The sequence below is a fragment of the Barbus barbus genome, assembly GCF_936440315.1.
Source record: "Barbus barbus genome assembly, chromosome: 21".
NCBI lineage: Eukaryota > Metazoa > Chordata > Actinopteri > Cypriniformes > Cyprinidae > Barbus > Barbus barbus.
In genome coordinates this window covers 24262444-24283620 of record NC_136749.1, presented here as the reverse complement: position 1 = coordinate 24283620, position 21177 = coordinate 24262444, and the positions used below count along the sequence as shown (strand labels likewise).

At 35.0% G+C, this 21177-nt stretch overlaps 1 protein-coding gene across 1 annotated transcript in view; it reads right to left on the bottom strand.

Moving 5' to 3' along the window:
- LOC306887033 (serine/threonine-protein kinase Nek11-like) overlaps positions 1 to 21177 on the bottom strand; it is an 83608-nt gene that overhangs the window by 1694 nt on the left and 60737 nt on the right. Inside the window, exon 16 of the mRNA XM_079444497.1 lies at positions 18635 to 18830. Coding sequence (XP_079300623.1) covers positions 18635 to 18830 — 196 coding nt within the window. The remainder of the gene's footprint in view (positions 1 to 18634; positions 18831 to 21177) is intronic.

Here is a 21177-nt window from a genome sequence, read left to right as displayed (position 1 = left end):
CTTATATGCTGCCATTACTAATTGTTCTGGTTTGTGTTTTTTCAGGAAAAGGAGGGATAAAGACTCAGCCCACCTCCCTCTGTTTTCTGATGCACTCAAAACCTAGTGAATCACAAATAAGTTGCCTTGTTTGGCCAATTTTGTATTGTGAGCAAAATTTTCATCAAAGAATGTTGATCAACACTTAACATTTAATGTATTTGAATGTTGATTTTAAATATATTCCATTTAGTACTGAAAATATATTTAAAAATAGCTTAATATTTAAAAAAAAACGGACTATTTCACCTGCTAAGACGACTGGCATTAAATGTTTACAAAGACTGATGTAGGCTGGTCTTTTCGTATTATATATTTTTGTAGACTGTTGTCCCAGTCAATCGATTTTCTATACAGATGTGCTGCTTTCTTAGTCCCTGTATCACTCCATGTCGTTTTTTATCTTTTAATCAATTTTTTTAAATCAATATTCCATGTCTATTCATTTAGTAATTTGTTAAGTAGACATGTAATTAGTAAGATCATGTGCAGTCTGCCTATAACGATCACAAAAATAAATAGCTTCAATACAATTCCTAATTGCTCTGTCCGGGCGTATTTTGTGATAATAAACAGCTGACTGTACAGTTCTATTCCATAAGAACTGAAAAAAATCAATAAGACACTACTGAAAAATGCACATTTTATATTTTTGTACATAAAATAAAGGTAAAAATGCATTATGACTAATATAATAATTACACAATGATTAAAATAAATGACCTACATTAGAGATGCCCAAACCAGGGCCCACAGGCCAAAGTTGGCCCATGATAACCTTTGATTTGGCTCACAATGTCATATCATGCCATAAAAATAGATCAAATAATAAAATAATGTATTAAATAGAAAATAATAAAATGTTGTCTGGTGTAATAGTGATAAAATAAAATAGTAAAAATTAAACAGAATAAAAAAAACAAAACAAATGACTGCATTATTACATTAATAATACCTGGAAAAAAAGTCACTTCTAAAAACCTTTTTAAAATACTTGTAGGCCTACATAAAATAAAATGAAATTAGTAAAAGTAATATTATATAAATGAATAAAATACAAATGAAAAAACTAATATAATAAAACAAAATTGTTGATTATATTAAATAAATAATATTAAATAATAGAAATAATAGATCAAAAGCAAAACGTCAACACCAATAAATAAATAAATTAAATATTAAAATAAAAAATACATCATATTTCATATTCTTTTACATACTAACTGCATTTTGTGTTTTCAGAAATCACTGCTCCTGTTATAATAATAATACAAATGATAACAACTTTAATAATAATTTTAATAAAAATACGTTTCTGAGATTTACTTTATTTAAATTTCTGCCCTGAAGTTTTATAAGTTTGAGCTTCTGGTAGTAACCCTGTCAGCAGCACACAGAATGCTGATTTTCAGATTTGCAATCTCCCATTAGGGTATGTAAATAGTTGCTGTCGGGATAAATATTGAAGGTATTGATCATGATCTCTCTCAGGTCCTTGACCAGGGGTCAGTGACTTCCTATTAACCCTAAGAAGCCTCTTACTTTAACAGGTCGTGCTAATGCCTTGATGTCCTAAATTATCCACAGCAGTCCTCTACCTAAAGCACGAACACCATGAGAAGGTAATGACAAAATCCATATGTTTCATTATGCTCCTTTTTAAGAAGTTTAACTTCTAAGTCAGCTTGTATACTTTGTGGAAAAAAAAGTAATCCCAGAGTGCACTGCACTTTGGAACAGATTTATTGTTAATTCTTCACACTGCCTATGTGCGACTGAATGAATATTTATGATTCCTTGCATATTAATGTGCATCTTTGCGTCTTGAAGAGGCACATCACAGATACAACATCGCAAACTTGAATTACTAATCTCAGTCAATAAAATAGCATGGAGGTGTTGTTGCATATAAATCCTCTCATAATACACCGCTCATCAGCATGAGATCTTCAAACAGACTCGGACAGACTCGCCCCCTTCTGTGTAAGTGGCAAATACAGATTACAGGAACACACCACATTATTGTTAAATCTCTATCTGGTTGTTTGGAAAAGAAAGCCTTAAGACAGGTGCATGGAGGAGATAATATGTGAAAGACATTTATTCTTGGTTTCCAAGTTCTCAAAAGCTTTGAAGATGTTCAATAGAAAACTGAAGGCATTGAGAGAAAACTGCAAGGTATCTGGAGAAGTTTAGAGATAATGTTCAGTCAGCTAAATAAAATAAATAAAAATAAAATAATTAAAATAAAAATATCAAAAAAAATTAATTAAACTGAATTAAATTAGCTTAATATAATAGCTTAACAAAAAATAGCACGACATAAAATACACCCCCAATAAAATAAAAATGTAAATAAAATAAAAATAACATAACTAGACAAATAGTGCTACATAATAAAATAAATTAAATAAAATATTTAACATTTCAAAAAAATAAAAATAGCCAAACATAAAATACAAAATCAATAAAATAAAAATGTAATAAAAAAACAAAATTAAATAAAATGATGATTTATGTTCCAAAGTCTAAAACTTAGGGTTATGGTTTGTTTAAATAATCAGCAAAAATAAAAAAGATGCTTGCTTTTGGACATGCTAATAAAAGCTTACAATATACTGAGTCATGCCCAGAAGTCCTGACAGTATTGAGTCTTGCATTCATCTTGCATAAACCTCTTTGTTGCTGCTGTTGTTGTTGTTTGGAGGCCCATGGCAGCTATTGCATCTTGAGTGCAGACGTCTATGAAAGTCCATCCCATTTCCACAAGGAGAACTCCATTAAAGATAAGTAATGGTCTGTCAGCATTGTCCCACGATCCACATTAATCTCAAAGCCCAATTTATGGAGATCAGAGAACGTCATTACCCCTGCTACCTCTCATCACTTCTGATTTTTCAAGGAAACAGCAGTGGGATAAGTGAAAGTGGGGTCTACACGGGGCTTCAGCGAGTCACTGATGCGTTCTAGAGGCCGATCTCGACTGTTAATGATCACTCCCATTCGGACACTCGGTGCACCCTCATTTGTGTCTAGGGTTTAAGTCTTATTTTGTGTTTTTTTTCTAAATGAAACTAGAAGGTGTGACTGCTTTGTCCAAGTAATTGGGATGATCTACCATTCTTACTGTTATTAGGGGCACTAGTAAGAATCCAGTACCAATTAGATTCTTCACCTCTAACATTTCAAGTGATAACTGACATACAAAACCACAGAATATATAAATGCCATGCTTTCATTATACAAAACCACTTCCAGGTGCTTTAATAAGTCACTGAATACAAATTAGTATTTGAAAAAAGCCCCTCACTCTGAGAGCAGTTGACAATAAATGCACATCTTGTATACTAATACCACCATCACTCAGAGTCAAGCCAGGTGTTTTCTGCTAAATAAGGCTGTAAATAAAATGCTCAAGGGGCATATCCCAACAGAACCCAAGGCGCTTTAACTGCACAGGCCTGTCCACTCATTGTGATTGAGCACCGTGGCTCAACATTGTGTTGTGAGAAACACTGCAAGACGCTCAGTTTGTTTTAGAGAATCATTACCAAGGCAAACATCTGCAATTTATCTTCTTAAGTATTGACTCTGGCAGACATTCCTCTTTATTGTGTTTCTTTATGTGCAATTCTCCACAAAAGTCAACCAGTTTAACTGGTAATTGTTGTGATAATGCATTTTTTTTTTTTTCAGGGAATAGATAATTTCTTTTGCGATAATGTTTTGTTGCCTCATGTTATTGGCATTCTGATCTATGGCTTATTTTAGAACAATTAACCCCAAAATTAAATTTTTGCAAGCATTTACTTGCTTCCTTGTTGCTTGCATAATTTTCTTTCTTCTGCGGAACACAAAAGCAGAAATTTTTAAGGCAATTCATACAATTACAACAAATGAAGCTATTAAATGATACACTAATGATTGAGCACTGAACATGAGTTCTTCTGAAGTCATTTTATAGCTTTTTATGAGAAACAAACCAAATTCTACTCAGTCATCTACCCTAGTTAGCTTGAATCTGTTCAATTCATCAATTGATTCGTTTAACAAAACATGCCTAAATGATTCAGTGATCTGGTTGAACTGGTTAACACCTCACTATCTATATATCTCACACAAAGTTATTATATGGCTTCAGAGGACTTGGATTATAGTGCAACAGTAATATGAATTACTTTTATGACACTTGTACAGTGCTTTGAATCCTTTTATGTAAACTTAAAGTTATAGTTTAAGTAAGTTATAGTATAGAATTGAAATATTTAATCAGCTCTTGCTAAATTTGAATATTTTCCACATTGGAATGGCAGATGCTGAAACAAAACAGTTGGCTTTCACCCCCAAAAACATGGAAAACTCATTTCATCAAGTCTAGCCTGACAGATGTACTACATACCCAAGCAATACTATAAGCTAAAGTGCTGCTGTACTAAACATCAATGATTTCTCAGCATAAACATACATTTCTATAAACAAGAAGGCCATACTTTAGTTTGGGGACCAATTCTCATTATGAATTAGTCGTGGCCTAATGGTTAGAGAATTGGACTCGTAATCGAAAGGTTGCGGGTTCGAGTCTCGGGCCGGCAGGGATTGTAGGTGAGGGGAGTGAATGTCCAGCGCTCTCTCCACCCTCAATACCACGACTGAGGTGCCCTTGAGCAAGGCACCGAACCCCCAACTGCTCCCCGGGCGCCGCAGCATAAATGGCTGCCCACTGCTCCGGGTGTGTGTTCACGGTGTGTGTGTGTGTGCATTTGTTCACTACTCACTGCTGTGTGTGTGCACTTGGATGGGTTAAACGCAGAGCACCAATTTCGAGTATGGGTCACCATACTTGACAATACGTCACGACTTTACTTTACTTTGACTTAAAAGTATAAGGGGAGGTTCACCCAAAACTGAAAATGTAATTCTGTCATTAATTACTCACCCTCATGTCCCTCCAAACCTGTAAGATCTTCGGAACACAAATTAAGATATTTTTGATGAAATCTGAGAGCTTTCTGACCTTCCATAGCCAGCAATGTAAATGACATGTTAAAGGCTCAGAAAGGTAGTAAGAGCATCGAAAAAAAATGTTCAACCGTAACATTACTGTCACACTTCTCAGGAGGCACGGAACAAGGAGATGAGGAATTCACAAACGAGTCTTTTAATCATCAACTGGGAGCATGGGAGGCACAGGAAACACGAGGAATGACGTTCAAGATCCGACAAACACTAACTGAAAGGACTGGGGCTTATAAACACAGGGTAATTTGGGAAGACGATGAGACACACCTGGATCAAATTAAAACAATCAGACTGGGGAGAAACTGGGTCACAGGGAACACACGAGGAGCAACAACACAACAAAACAGTCCAGGATCCTGACAGTTACGAAGCTATAAGAATATTTTTTTGTGCACAAAGAAAACAAAAATCATGACTTTATTCCACAAGTTCTACTGTGGAATAATGCATCGTGGTACTCTCATGAACGTGCATCGAAGACTGGCACGGAAGGGAAGAATTGTTGAATAAAGTGGTTATTTTTGTTGTCTTTGCGCACAAAAAGTTGTTGTAGCTTAATAAAATTATGGTTGAAACACTGATGTCACATGGATTATTTTATTAATGTCCTTACTACCTTTCTGGGCCTTGAATCTGGTAGTTGTGTTGCTGTCTATGCAGGCTCAGAGAGCTCTTGGATTTCATCAAAAATATCTTAATTTGTGTTCTGAAGCTGAACAAAGGGGTTTGGAACGACATGAGAGTGAGTAATTAATGACAGAATTTTCATTTTTGGGTGAACTATCCCATTAACTATGACTTTTGCCTCAAACTTTTAATTTGCTGCTTTTAGGTTTAGGTTTCGGGTAAAATTAAGGGATCTACAATATGCTCATGCAGAATAAGGCATTAATATATGCTTTATAAGTACTACTAAATAGCCAATATGCTAGTATCATGCATGCTGCATAGTGAGAAATGATCCCTAAACTAAAGTGTTACCAAAATGAACATTCTGTAAATTGCAGTTCAGACAAAATTCGGCCAGTTAGTACATATACTCATACATTCTTTCCCCATCACTCCCATTTTTACCCAAGTTCTGAATGTTGCTATAATGCAGACTGACAGCCTGTCTGTAACAATGCGACACCAACAAGTGAAGTGATGCAATATAGCAGGTGGTGCTATATGAAATATCAGCACTCTTGGAACAACGCCCATCCAATCGAACTATCCTTCCATCCATTTTTCCAAACCACTTGTCTTGTAGTCACAAGCCAATCAAAACTGACTTACACAGACACAGCAACAATATGTGTCGCTTCTAGCTTTCAATAAGAGAGGGCAAAGGTAGGCCACAGCTAAAACTCAAATTGTGTTTGCTCGCTCAGAATGAGATCTCAAATTGCTCCAGAGAGTAAATTCCCCATCTGAGGATAGCACTGAACGTTTGTTTGCCCAGGCATAACCCATCAAACGCCCATAACCAGGGTGAAAGTCACCCAATCTGACTACACTTAAAGTTCGAGACACATTCTGGAACTTTTCACTTGGCTAATTAGATCAATCTTTAACCCCTTAAAAAACTTTTCCTCTCAAAACACAAAAGAAAGACGCAGAGCCTTTCAAGGATTAGCATGAATTAGAAGGAAAGAAAGGTGTTATAATTGATTCTTATAAGCCTGGCTCACAGTGAGATGGTTAACATGAAATATTGAGGGATTAAAGAAAAACGCAACAGCCAAGCAAAAAGATAACCATGGATAATGAACTAAAGGTTTTGTGCATTCTTAACAACTTAAGACTGACGCCTTCCATATCGCCTGTGTTTTAATGAGCATGATTTATTTCTATACAGTATTGACTTACTTAGAAAAGCAAAGCTTTTTTCTAAGCTCACCAAAATTATATATGATTCTTCTGTGATTCAAGCGCTCAGATTTATTTCTCCCATTAGCCAGATGCCTTGTTTCATGTGTACTTCATATTCTTGTAATGAGCACATGCAGCGAATCCACCCATACGAATCTTGTTAATAATCCATAATGCTGAACTGTGCAGAACTGGATAGTATGCACTGTCTAGCCTCTAGGAAATGGTGTATCAGTGTCAGTGAAACGAGATGCCCTGGATGAAGATTTCTGGAGGAAGGAACAGAAAGTGTTTGAGATGTCAGGTATCACTCCGACGCCCTTGCTGTAACCCTGCAGCTCTTTGCTAACAGGAGCTCAGAGCAATCACAGCATTACTCACAGGTTCAGACTGACAGTGTAAGTTCACGGCACATAAATGACATCTGAGGTCATCCAGAGATGTTGCTAGACCCTGATTAAGAGAAGCTGAGCCCCACTAAAAAGTGATTTCTCTTCTTGTTTGCTGAAAGCAGTACCTGCACCAAGGTATCTGAGAGTATTTCTTTGAATTCTTAACAGACATTAAACACTTTAATGTAAAACTGCGTGCCTATACAAGACAAGCCCTGTTCCAATAGCACACCTTCAAATTTTACAGAGAAAATCCTTAAGAGATACCCTAGCAGTTGAGTTTTTGATGTTTTGCTTTTTTGAGAAAACATTGTGATTTATCTATGTGTGACACATAAAAATGGGTCATATCATATATTTATTATCATATATATTATTCATTAAATAACATGTATTATTTTCCTCTTATATACTGTTATAAGGGGAAACATTCTGGTAATTAAACAAAGAAAATTCAAAATACAGGTAAACACCTGTAATAAATAAATAAAACACTGAAAATTTATATTAAATACAGAATATTGTGCCCTATTTGTACAGTTTTTTTTACAGTGTAGATCCCCTTATATTATTATTATTATTAATAATATTGGTTTACATTAATACAAAATAAGAGAAAGTCTGTAATTTTTTAATCTGCCATGTAAAACAGGTTATATATTATTTCATTATTAATTATGAATTCTTAACAATTTGTGGTCTCTTAGGTCCCCTTACCATGTTAATAATTAACATAATTAATTTGAATTAATAACTTTTTAATATTATTTAATTATAATAAATTAAATAATTCAAATATTGTGTGTTAAAATGTGCCACATACTTTAGGTCTGATGTCAACAATGCCAAATGTCACTGGTTCTTGTGTGTCTCCAATCACAATGCAGCAAATTTGAACATGTGCATATAACACAAATAAAGGAGAGGAAGATTTTCAATAAATAAATTACATTTTGGTCTGTTTCCCACACAAAGCTAGCGAATGGCCTCATAAGACTGGAATATAGCACACAAGTTTTTATTGTAATTTTAGAGCTTGACAGCCCCTGGTCGCCGTTCACCTTCATTATGAGGAAGTGATCAGCGTGAACATTTACATTTACATTTATTAATTTAGCTGACGCTTTTATCCAAAGCGACTTACAATTGCTATATATGTCAGAGGTCGCACGCCTCTGGAGCAACTAGGGGTTAAGTGTCTTGCTCAGGGACACATTGGTGTCTCACAGTGGATTCGAACCCGGGTCTCTCACACCAAAGGCATGTGTCTTATCCACTGCGCCATCACCACCCGAACATCCTGCCTAAGATCTCGTGTTTGACAGAAGAAAGAAAATCACGCAGGTTGGGAATGACACAGGGATGAGGATGACGACACAATTTTCACTTTCAGGTGAACAGTCACAGTTTGATCCCCACTGCTGCACAGCGCATCACAAGAGAACTGTTATTAATTCTATTCATCAGCTCTCTTCAGCAGTCTCTCACCTCTATCTCTACCTGTCCCTTGTCTGCTTTTTTTCTGTCTGTCTGGATGAAACGTCTAGGCTCAAGTTCAGAAGACAAGCAGTAAGCAACATTTCCACCTTGTGTATGATGTTAATAAAAATTTGTGAGATATATCAAAGATAATGAACAATTAAAAGACTCTGTGGAGAGCAAAAAACTCTTGAAACCTTGCATGATAACTGATAAAAGCAGTGAAATGCGATGCTTTGAATCATTGAAGGAGACAAATCTAATCTGAAAAACTCAAATGCCCTCTAGACCCGTTAACTTTCATTCACAGGTGCCGCTGCTGCCCAGAACCAATGAATGATTTGATAAGTTAATGCCTCATTCAGCCATTAAGCTTGTCATCTCGGTTTTACCTGCATATGATAGTAAAGGGTCTAGACCTTTCCCATTATATAAACGTAAGTAGAAATGGAGAGAGAGAAAGAGAGCACAGCAGAGGGGAAGAGTGAAAGGCACGTTGATATTATTGGCTCTGACGCTCCCTTTTGTCTAGTCACATGAAACCATAAGAACGACATAACACCTGAGGAAAAAAGATGCAATCGCAACCAATTACGGCAGTGTCAGAGCCAGGAAATCGCACCAGCTGCTCGACTGCACAGAGTCATGACAGCTTCGAGTTTTGTCCTGTAGGCATGAGAACTGGAGCAGAGCTTTCCTCTTCAATCTCACACAACATGTGGGTATGTTCACTAGATCCATCACATGCTGACATATCTAAAGTCTAATGATAAGGAGGCCACAGAAGGAGGATTCCCACACAGAAAGTGACTTCAGTTTTCACTCTGACAAACCATTTACAAAAAGCCTGTGTGGATGTTTCCAAAATGGGGTTTTTATACTCCGCTGTGGCTGCTTGCATTCAGTGCAGCACTTCTTAGAAAATATTTACACTCCATCACTTCATTATGATCCGATTATGAAAATATCAAGTGTAAATACTATTCAAGAAGCATTCAAATCTCTTTCAGGTTAACTATTAGACAAAAATAAAGCAATTTAGCATACTAAAGGTAACATTTTCTTACTAATCTGACTGTGTGTATAAGTTAAAGTCTCGCTCTTTTATCATTAAACATAAAACAACAACAAATTAAACAAACAAACGTTTGGGGTCAGTAAGTTTTTTTATGTAATTTAATTTTATAAATTAAATTAATATTTTTAATTCAGCAAAGGATTCTAAAAAAACACATTGAAGATCATGAAAAAATCCCGAATTAAAATTTCCACACAAATATTAAATTGTTTTCAATAGTTAATGACAAATTATAAGAAGAAGAAAAGTTTCTTGAGCAGTAAATCAACTTATTAGAAGGATTTTACACTGACGTCTGCACTGTAAAAAAAAAGTTTCAAAAAGTCGTTTCAATTTAAAATAATTTGTTACCCCACTGACTTAAAATTTTTAGTTTAGTCAACTTGAAATTTTAAGATATTCAATGTTAATTTAAGGGACAACTGGAATATTTTAGTTGACTAAACTAAAAAATTTAAGTCAGTGGCGTAACAAATTATTTTAAGATGAAACAATTTTTTTTTTTTTACAGTGATTACAGCAGTTAGCTACAGCCCCCAAATTCGGCATTCAAGGAGTGCAGATATTTGCCCCAAACACAATGAAATATTTTACTTTTGTGAAACTTTGCTTGTTTTACTCTGGTTGAGTCTGCATGCTGCTTGATGACACACAATATTTCATAAATAGGCTTCTTATAGTAATAGCTGCTGAAAATTCAGCTTTTCATCACAGAAATTTGTGCTGCATTAGCTCATTGTAATAAAGCAGATTTTTTAAAATGTTGAATGAAAGTACAGTATGCAGTATTCAATCAATCTGGAAAAATACTGCAGACCCTTAATCTTTATTTAAGAATGTCACATGATAGACACTGATATTCATTTAAGCATAATTAAACCAGATTAACACATTTAAACCAGTAAACATAATGTAATGCAACAGCAAAACAGCTCATTTCCTCTAATACCAGAGCAAACAATCTGCCAGATCTCCAGTACTTCACACAGAAATAAACTATCATGTTGGTAAATATTTGCAATTCATTCAGCTCTGTACTAGGAGGTGAATAAAAATTACACGCAATATGTTTAGGCCCCGGGCCCCTAAGTTATTGGAGAATACACACTCTCTCAGTAAGAGGAGGCATTACTTATCTTCAGTGTTCCTGGCATTATGGTCTGCTCAATGGCTATATGCCTCATTGCACTCGGTCAGCGTCTATGAGAACAAGCCATTAAAGGTACAGCTGTGATACGGATGTTATGGCCACAGCGCACTGAACACCCACTCTCCACCCGAACCTGATGAGTCAAAGCGGCAGGCAGAGAAACACAGAGTCATAATCGCTGGATATGCCTGGTCCAGCATCAGGATCAAGACCTGAAGCCTCAACAACATTTATTCCTTTAGACAGTATGTTCACTTACAGACTTCTGGATGTACTGATCTGTGCAACTGGTTTAGCTTTGAGAGTTTGAAGTTAGGTTGACTATAAGTAGTTACAGAGTCTTATCTACATTGCAGCTTATTCTACACTGTAAAAATTTTTTTTGTAAAATGTACGATAAAAAACGGCAGCTGTGGTTTTTACTGTTTTAACTTAAATTTACAGTTAAATGCCGTAATTTCATTAACTGATATAATGTTAATATACCAACCTATTGAATTACTGAAATCTGTTTTGTACCTTTGAAATACACTGATAACCACCAAATGCAGGTGGTGATGAGGAAGTCATGATGAACCAAAGCCCATCACAAACAGCTTTTAAATAATAACATATATAGCAGGTGCACAGTGTCATTCACACAAGCACTAAACACCATCATGGTGAGACTCATTAAACTGAAATATGCAATAAACATTCATTTAACAACATTAGATGTAACAGCGATTTTCTATTTTAGAATTTGGTAAATGCTATTTATTCCTGTGTCCAGTCTTCAGTGTCACATGACCCTTCAGAAATCATTCTTATATTCTGATTTGGTGCTCACTGAACATTTCTTATTATTATAAATGTAACTTGTAAACAGTTGTTTTGATTGATATTTTTGTGGAAACCGAGATACATTTTGTTCAGGATTTTTGATGAATAGAAAGTTCAAAAGAACAGCATTTACTTGAAATAGAAATACTTTGTAACACAAAGGACACTGTTATCTGTCTCTTATACGTTTACTCATTTCACAAACTATAAAAATATAGTTTTAGAAAACTTAAAGTGTAAAGTCTATTAGCTGAAATCTTATAATAGCATACACGTAATGAGAACAATACAGTGCAACAACTGAAACTATAAAACAACAACAACAACAACAATTAAACTCAATTAAAGCACCAACTCCAGTGGTTGGGAAAGTGGGTCAATTTGAGGAAGGGTCTCTACAAGATTGGAACTGTCGCAAGCTCTCCACCGCCAAAATATCAATTAATTTATCCATTGGCAGCCAGAAACCTGCTGAGCTGAATACTAATGCAGCCCACAGAGGGAGGGCACACAAAGGCACAGACCCAGAGTTCCCAGGGCATCAGGATCACAGTACTGCTGGAGCCAACAGCCATTTATACTGAGCTGCATTCACTGTGCAGGTGTGTGTTTGATTGCAGAATCTAAAGGTGGATTCTCCTCAGAGATTTAAAGTAGAGCATCTCTTATTCAAAACCTGTTCTTTAATCAGGACCCTGCACCTGCGCCCAGAGTGGCTTCTTTTGCAAGTCATCAAGCACAAACTCAGGAAAGTACCACAACTTATAGGGTAAATATACTAATTATAAATAAATCTTTACTGGCAAACTTACAGCTGGGGACCAGCTTTGTAGAGTTTGGCAATGGAATAAAGGTTTCCAGCAGCCGCTGAGACAGCTATGTACTTCTCAACTGCATCAAAAGTTTATTACTTGTTATTTGATGCTGTTAATCATCAATGAAATTACTGCCAAAAATGTTAATTAACAATGAAGGCTCATGAACAGTGTGTTGATTCATTACAGGAATAGTTCATCAGAAGAGATCTGGAGAAATGTAGCATTACATCACTTGCTCACCAATGTATCCTCTGCAGTGAATGGGTGCCGTCAGAATGAGAGTCCAAACAGCTGATAAAAACTTCACAATGATCCACATGATTCCAGTCCATCAATCCTCTCACATCAAAATCCACCAACATTATCTAGAACTGTACAAAGTTTTTTTTTCACTGTACAAAGCCATATTACGGACAGAGGACTCAAACTCATCTTAATGATGGATTTGTTTATTACAAACACTCGACTTTTCACTTCACACACTGATGGACTGGAGTTGTGTGTATTATTGGGATGTTTTTATCAGCTGTTTAGACTCCCATACTGGCGGCACCCATTCACTGCAGAGGATGCATTGGTGAGCAAGTGATGTAATGACAAATTTCTCCAAATCTGTTCCAATGAAGAAACTAACTCATCAACATGACCATTTTTGTGTATACTATATTTTAATTACATTTAAATATTTTTAATTGAATTTGTTCTGTAACTGAATGTTTTATTTTTAATTCAATTTGTAATTAAAATAAAAACAATTTATTTCATCATTAATTATCATTACCATTTCATACTTATTAAAATATGAGAAAAAAATAAACAAAATATTTCTTTAAAGGAGATTAGAGTCTTCATGTTTTTTATTGATTCATGTTTAATCAAGATGCTGCACAATGTTTGAATATTTTGTTACATTTTTTCTTGTTCAACTACAATGTTGTGCATCTAAATGTTAACTAAAATTATATGCCATATAAGTAAAACTGATGAAAATAAATATAACATGCCAAAATATTAAATACATTTTAAATAAAAATAAGAAAAGACAAAAATTACGGCCAACCCTAGTCCCTCCCCTGCGTTAACTGTGTTAAATATTTTTACACTGTTTAACTAGAAAAATTAATTGCCTGCATTAACGCGCTAATTTTGACAGCACTAGTAAGTAGTAGTTGTAGCCAAAAAACCTACGACTTCTGATGGCTATCAAGCCACATTTGTTTGTTTTACATATTCATGATGGACCACAATTATTCATTATCGTTTGCTGCGGGTTCTGTCGTCAAAAATAACATCATAAAGTAAAAATGGAGGTGAACACAACAACTCTATTCCAGCTACAGTTTTGTTATTGTTTTGAATAAGTGACCTCTAGCGGCAAAACATATTTTGCCTTTGAAACAAAACACTGTGGAAAAAAAAACGAATTGATAACTGACAATCAGTATACAGTATGTTATAGATACTAAAGGGGCTAAAGATTCACATCCTTTTCCTCTGTCCATTAACTAGTGTAGCTCTTCCATTTGCTCCTGCTGAGGTCTGATCATAGCCAGAAGAGCCGAGGACAGCAGGAGGCAAAAAGGTGCTTATTATCCTCGTGTCTAATTATGTCTTGCTCTTTGCTGAGCTGAAAACTCAAAGCCTTGGAAATGCTGAGACCTTCGTAAGTGATCACTGTAATTCTGAGGTCAATACAGCGCTCTGTGCAAACACAGGAGTGTTTACAGAGTTGCAACAATTATAGAACACAAGACCCAACGGTTGTGTGCTATCAAGGATTTTCTCATAGATATGTTTGTACAGTATGTGACTGGTAGGAATCAGGGTCAGGAAAACCACTTTAAATTGTATCTTGCCAAGCTACATGCTAATCGTAATTTACAGTTGTTCAACTATTCAGTCAAGCTACAAACTTTTAAAAAGGAGCAAACTACATTGACACTGGCTACTAAGGCAACATATATTCAGTTCATGTAAATTGGTTCATTTACATGAACTACTTGAACAAAGCAACTGACTGAAGTAAATGTTCAATGCTGCATGCTGCACTATAAGAGAAAGAACACTTTAAGGGAGGTTGTTTGAAAACTTTCTCAGACAAGGTTATGTGTGACCCTAGACCACAAAACCCAGTCTTAAGTCGCTGGGGTATATTTGTAGAAATAGCCAAAAATACATTGTAAGGGTCAAAATTATCGATTTTTCTTTTATGCCAAAAATCATTAGGATATTAAGTAAAGATATTTTGTAAATTTCTTACCGTAAATATATAAAAACTTCATTTTTGATTAGTAATATGCATTGCTAAGAACTTCATTTGGACAATTTTAAAGGCGATTTTCTCAATATTTAGATTTTTTTGCATACTCAGATTCCAGATTTTCAAATAGTTGTGCCTCTGTCAGATATTGTCCTATCCTAACAAACCATACATTAATGGAAAGCTTATTTATTCAACTATTCAGTATTCAACTATGATGAACACTGTATCTGCTGTGTAAATTAAAGTTACTCTACCATTTAAAAGTATTATTATTTTAAGAAATTAATTATTTTATTAATCAAAAGTGACAGTAAAGACATTTATAATGTTACAAAAGTTTTCCATTTAATTTTTTTTTTACTTCTTTTAACTTACTACTCATCAGTAGATCCTGCAAAAAAATTAAAAAGATAACATTTCCAAAAAATATTTTTTGAAACCAGAAAACACTGTTTTCAACTGATATTAAGAAATATTTCTCGGTAGCATTTTAGAATGATTTCTGAAGGATCATGCCACTGAAGAATGGAATAATGATACTGAAAATTCAGCTTCACCATCACAGGAATAAAATGCATTTTAAAATATATTAAAATGGAAAATACTTATTTTAAATTGTGATAACATTTCACAATATTACTATTTTTGCTTAATTTTTTAAGCAAAAATGCTGCCTTGGTGAGCATAAGAGACATCCAAAAACATAAAAAAACAAGGCATGTAGAGGTTTTCCATCCCTTTTATGATAAGCTTTATGATTGCACAATCATTTGAACCGAACTGAAAGGAAATGACAACACTTTTTCCATAAAATATTTCTCAAGAGCAATGTTCCTCTCTGATTCTGTCACACATCTTTCACTGTGATTTCTAGCATTTTAGCTGAATGCAAATAGGACATGTCCCTGAATCATAGTTGGTTATAATAAAGTAGCAAGTGATAAAAGTGTTCTCTCGAGTTACTGTTGCAATCAGATACCAATGAGTGAAAGAACGTTTTACTTAATTGCTTTCCTGTGTAATGGAAGCCAGCATCTTTGTTATTTACTACAGACACGGTGATTGCGGTTACAGGCATTATTCAAGACTAATGAGACGATAGAAAAGGGGCTTCACATTGCAGTGTTCAAGCCACTCCTGAAGGCTGTTGTATGAACAAGATGATTTGAGAGTCACACCTGTTAGTAAATACAGCTGTCAATCCCTGCCAAACACTGACTGAGTGAATGTAGCCTGTCAAAGCTAAACTCACCATCTTCTCTCCCGGACAGTCGCTTCATCCATTTCATAAACATCTTTTTTTTTCTTGTTTGACTGGAGGAAGCACAAGCAATGAATCCCTCATGACATCTGTCATTGTCCGTAGCAATACTCTGGCTCTCTCTAGTCAAAACATATCAGTAAAGCAGAACATGATAAGGTGTCTGATAACACAGTCACGGTAATGAGACAGCGCTGATATGACCACAACACCAACTAGAATTACAAAACAATGGATTTCTTGGCTACATCGAAGCTCTCTGAACCTTACAGCAGTGGGGTGTATGAAAGCTTTGTTTTCTGACATGTGGAAAAGTGAGCATAGGAGGACGGCAGTTAATACTTGACGGCAAACAGCAATGCCATTTAAAAAGTGTAGTTAACGAGAGTTAACAAGCACAGTGTGATAGCACAAGCACAGCTATAAACTTGATGTGCTAAAATGCACTGTGAATTTCTGCTTCATAAAGGAATAGGTATCCCAAAAATGCAAATTTGCAGAAAATGGAGTCACCCTCATGCCAACCATTTTCTTCATTGAAAAAGATTTGGAGAAATTTAGCATCACATCACTTGCCCAATATTGGATCCTCTGCAGTGAATGGGTGCCGTCAGAATGAGAGTCCAAACAGCTGATAAAAACATCACAATAATCCACAAGCAATCCACACAACTCCAATCCATCAAATAACATCTTGTGAAGTGAAAATGTTTTACGGGGTGTTTTATTTTGGCCAGAAGCAACAGTTTAAAGTTAAGACTCCTTAATGATGGATTTGTTTCTTACAAGCATGCAGCTTTTGACTTCACCAGATGTTAATTATTAGACTAAAATCATGCAGATTACATATGGATTATTGTGGATTATTGTGATGTTTTTATCAGCTGTTTAGACTAGTTCTGACGGCACCCATTCACTGCAGTGGATCCCATTGGTGAGCATGTCAAGTTTCAGTGTAACAAAAAGCATTACTATAGTAATCCATTACTAAGACAAACAGCTGTTTGTAGAAACAAATATCTGATTAAATCAGTGCTAGTATTGTGAAGAGCACTCCATCTTCAGAGTGGTGCAGTGTGTGCAGTTCAATTGGCAAGATTATTAAAGCCATCTTTTGAGTTTGGATTATCTTTAACGGGGGAAAACAACTTTCTTACATTCATGTTCTGGAAAAGTTGATAAGTTTAATGAATGTCTCGGTTTGCTTCAGCGATAAAAGAACAATGGAGAAGGTTGACTGAGCGCTAGAGTTCCTGTGCCTCAGTGTTTTCTGCTATTGATCTTATACCGTTGCCTTTTACTCAGCTCACTAACTTCTGTGCTGTGAGAAATCAGCCAATTTTTGGTGAACAGGCACCACAAAACAGGTCGATTAATAACTGTAATCATAAAACACCAGGGGTTTTCAGAAAACAATGAAAAATGTAATGTCATTGCAGTGCAGTTCTTTCAAACCTACAAGAAGTGAAAGAATGAACTAGTGACAGACCCATCAGAATTATATAAAGCATATAAAGAAAATAAAATAAAACATCCAGATATATGTAGAGTGTGAACACCGTAAATGGCTTTCATTTTCTTGCACAGGATCTCAAACTCAGGATATATTACCAAAACAATATTTTACCTAAAATGACATTTTTACATGACAATTGTTTATTCAATCCTGAATTACTTATGTAGCAAACAGAATGTAGAATTGTTTTAGAATCTAGATTTTAGTTTAAAGGAAGTGTAGTTTTGAATAATACATTTGTACATTCTTTTGAACTATTTCCAGAATGATTTACCCATAAACACACAACATATGAATACATTTCCATATGTTACATTTTAACATCAAAATACAAACATATGAATGCATAACATATGAATACATTTCCATATGACCCATATTTCATTATATTTAATTAATTGACTTCTATTTTATAGATGACAGTGAAGTGCATGTTTTAAAGGAAGATGGGAAATATTCACTAATATGAAATATTCATAATTTGATATTAAAATTAATCAAGAAAAAAGGCATTTTGTGGTGCTGTAATTCTAAACAGCATATTCAACTATTTGTAAATAGTTTTTACAGTATTAAACTTAAGATTAGTTTAGATATACAGTCTACTGTATCTGTCTAATCAGTAATAAGATTATAATTTTTTTTATTTTATATCAAAATATTTACACACTCACACACACTCACACACACCCACACACACACACACACACACACAGACACACACACACGATTCCAGGGCATTAATTAATTCTTAAATATATGAATTGCTTTACGGTAATATAATATATAATACTATAATATAATCTATGATATATAATGTAATAATATGAAGTTGCACCACAGGCAGATCTTAAGTACATAAATTGATCTATATAGTTGTTGGCAGATAACATCTGTGAGTGAGTGAGTAAGTGTGTGTGTATCTACTTCATTGTTATCTTACAGTATTTTCCTGTGCCGCCAAGAGCAGCTCTTCATAATAAAGAAGTTGATCTACTTCAAAGCAATCACCGGGCCTCTCCACCAGCTGGATCAGAGCCTGTCTGATGTTCTCCTCGCTCTCCTGGCTCTGTCGGGCCTGCTTCAGATAATCATAGACCTTCAGGAACATCTCATCTCCTAGCTTCTGACACACAGACCTAAAAGACCAAATTTACATAATAGTTAAAATAATCCAGTTCACATTTATGAAGGACTTGCAAAAGTCTCAAAAATCAAATGCAAGCAGATTTCTGGAGTTCCTGTTCTACATGCATCCTACAGCATCAGTCTCTCAACACTGTGGGACAAGTGGATGCATCCAAGCGGGACCTCCTGTAAAAAAACGCCCCCTGACAGGTATGTGAGCAGGCACCGTGAATCACGTCCTCGTCTCAATGTCAGTGTGATCTCTACCAGCACCTTTGGACCCCTCAGCAAGAGCAGAACAGCCCATCACACCCACACACACACACACCATACATAAGGTGAAATACGTCCACAACTGACAGACCAAAAATAGAACGTCTTTCCTTTTCCTTCAAACATAGTTAAAAAATAAGTAATGCCTTTGTGAATATGTCCATTTAATGTGAGACGGTGAGATATCGGAATGATTTATGAGTTGATGTAAGTGTTGACCAAGATGGAAAATTCCATTTCTTTCTCAAAAATTGATAGTTTAGAGATCGGAGAGACAGTACATTAGTAATGGTCCAACTGAACTCAACTATTAAGGTCAGATAACAAAAGAAAAGGTAATTAATTCCATCTTGGTATATCAGGAATTGTCATTCTTATGAGGGATAGAGCCATAAAAAAATCAGGTTTCCTCTTGTCTAGGGAACTAAATTGATTTGGACGTTCCAAGACAGGGCACTTCATTGTTCTGGACAATATAACATTTGTGACTCAAAGTGCGAAAACCTGAGAGTGAATGATGGATTGCTGGCTGCAGTAGCTCAGAGGTTTCTGCTGCAATATCATCTGAGATGGTTCAAACTTACAAGGTTTGGGTTTGTTTCACTCAGTAGCCTAAAGTCAAAGTAATGCCATCAGGTAGAGGATGTAGAAAGAACAAGGAACGAAAGAGACAGCTGGAAGAGATGAACAATATCACCCTTAAAAAGCCAATTAAAAGAAACACAAGGGGTTCAGATGATGTAATGTCTTTCTTTTTGAGTCAGTCCATCTGTAGTTCAGAAGTACAGGAACAGCATCTTTAGTCCATGAAACTTAGTACTAATGTGACTATCATTTTAAATGAATTATTATATGGTATCACTTTTGATTTTGGGCCCTTTGTGAAATCAAGTACTTTACAAATCATCCCAACCTATACTGTCTTGGTTTTATTGCTAAAACTCACAAAGTCTCAGCAGACTCAGCAGAGTCTTCTGACAGTATAAAGAACCGTGACAGTGATCTGGCTTTTTAACCACCACCACCACAAAAAAATAAAATAAAAAATAAAAATACAACCTCTCAAACTCTTTTAACAAGTACAATGATCTGTACGATTCAGCTGTGCATAGAAGTGAATGACTAGTGTGGTTGTTTTTTGAGACAGGCAACCAAGGGCATAACATATAAAAATTATGATAGCATGAAACGTTTAGTTTGACTAAATGGATGAATCCACTGTAGCCTTGAAAGGTGGGTATGTACACTGAAAAAATAATTTTTCAAACAGAAATAAGTAGTAAACTTCACAAACAATTCAAAAGAAAGGTCAAGTAATTCACTGAATTAAGCATGAAATTCTTAAGTATAAAAATGGCATTTTCTTGTAAAACAAACTGCAATAATATTTTTTATTTGCAATTTTAATTTTTCTTTTCAAGTATTAGCAAACATATCTAATTATCTACATGGAGCATACTAAAAATGTTATTAAATTACAGGCATTACATACACTATTTATATTCAGTGAGATCAAAAAGTCTGAAACCACACCAAAAACATGGGATTCAAATCAAATTTAAATATGAAAATAAAAGCCACTTAATTTTTTACATTTGAAAAATTATAAAAATCGTGCAGGGATGTTCAAAATACTTTTTCATTTTGCTTTTCACTTGCATGTCTATGCTGACAATATCATTTATAATGAAATGTATTAAAATAAATAGAAGCAATTCAGTAGTTGTCTCAGACTTTTGGACTCCACTATATTTTTTTAAACAAGAGACACCTACCACTCAAGGAGATGGATATGGGAACATAACAATTTTGGTTATGTTTGGGCCTGATGGGCTCAAATCAACATCCTTTATGAAAACAAGTCAACTCAAACTGTGTAATGCCCGTGGTACTTTCCAAATAAAAAGTATGAATGTTTCTCCTCATGCCCGTGAGAAGAAAAAATGAACCCTCAATGAAACCTGTGACTTTCAATTTTCATTTTTTATCTGTATCTCAACACAGTCATTTCCTATGACAGATAAAAATATTTTAATGGAAAAGGCACCCCCTGTTGACAGTGTTATTGATGGTTTGAGAGCATTT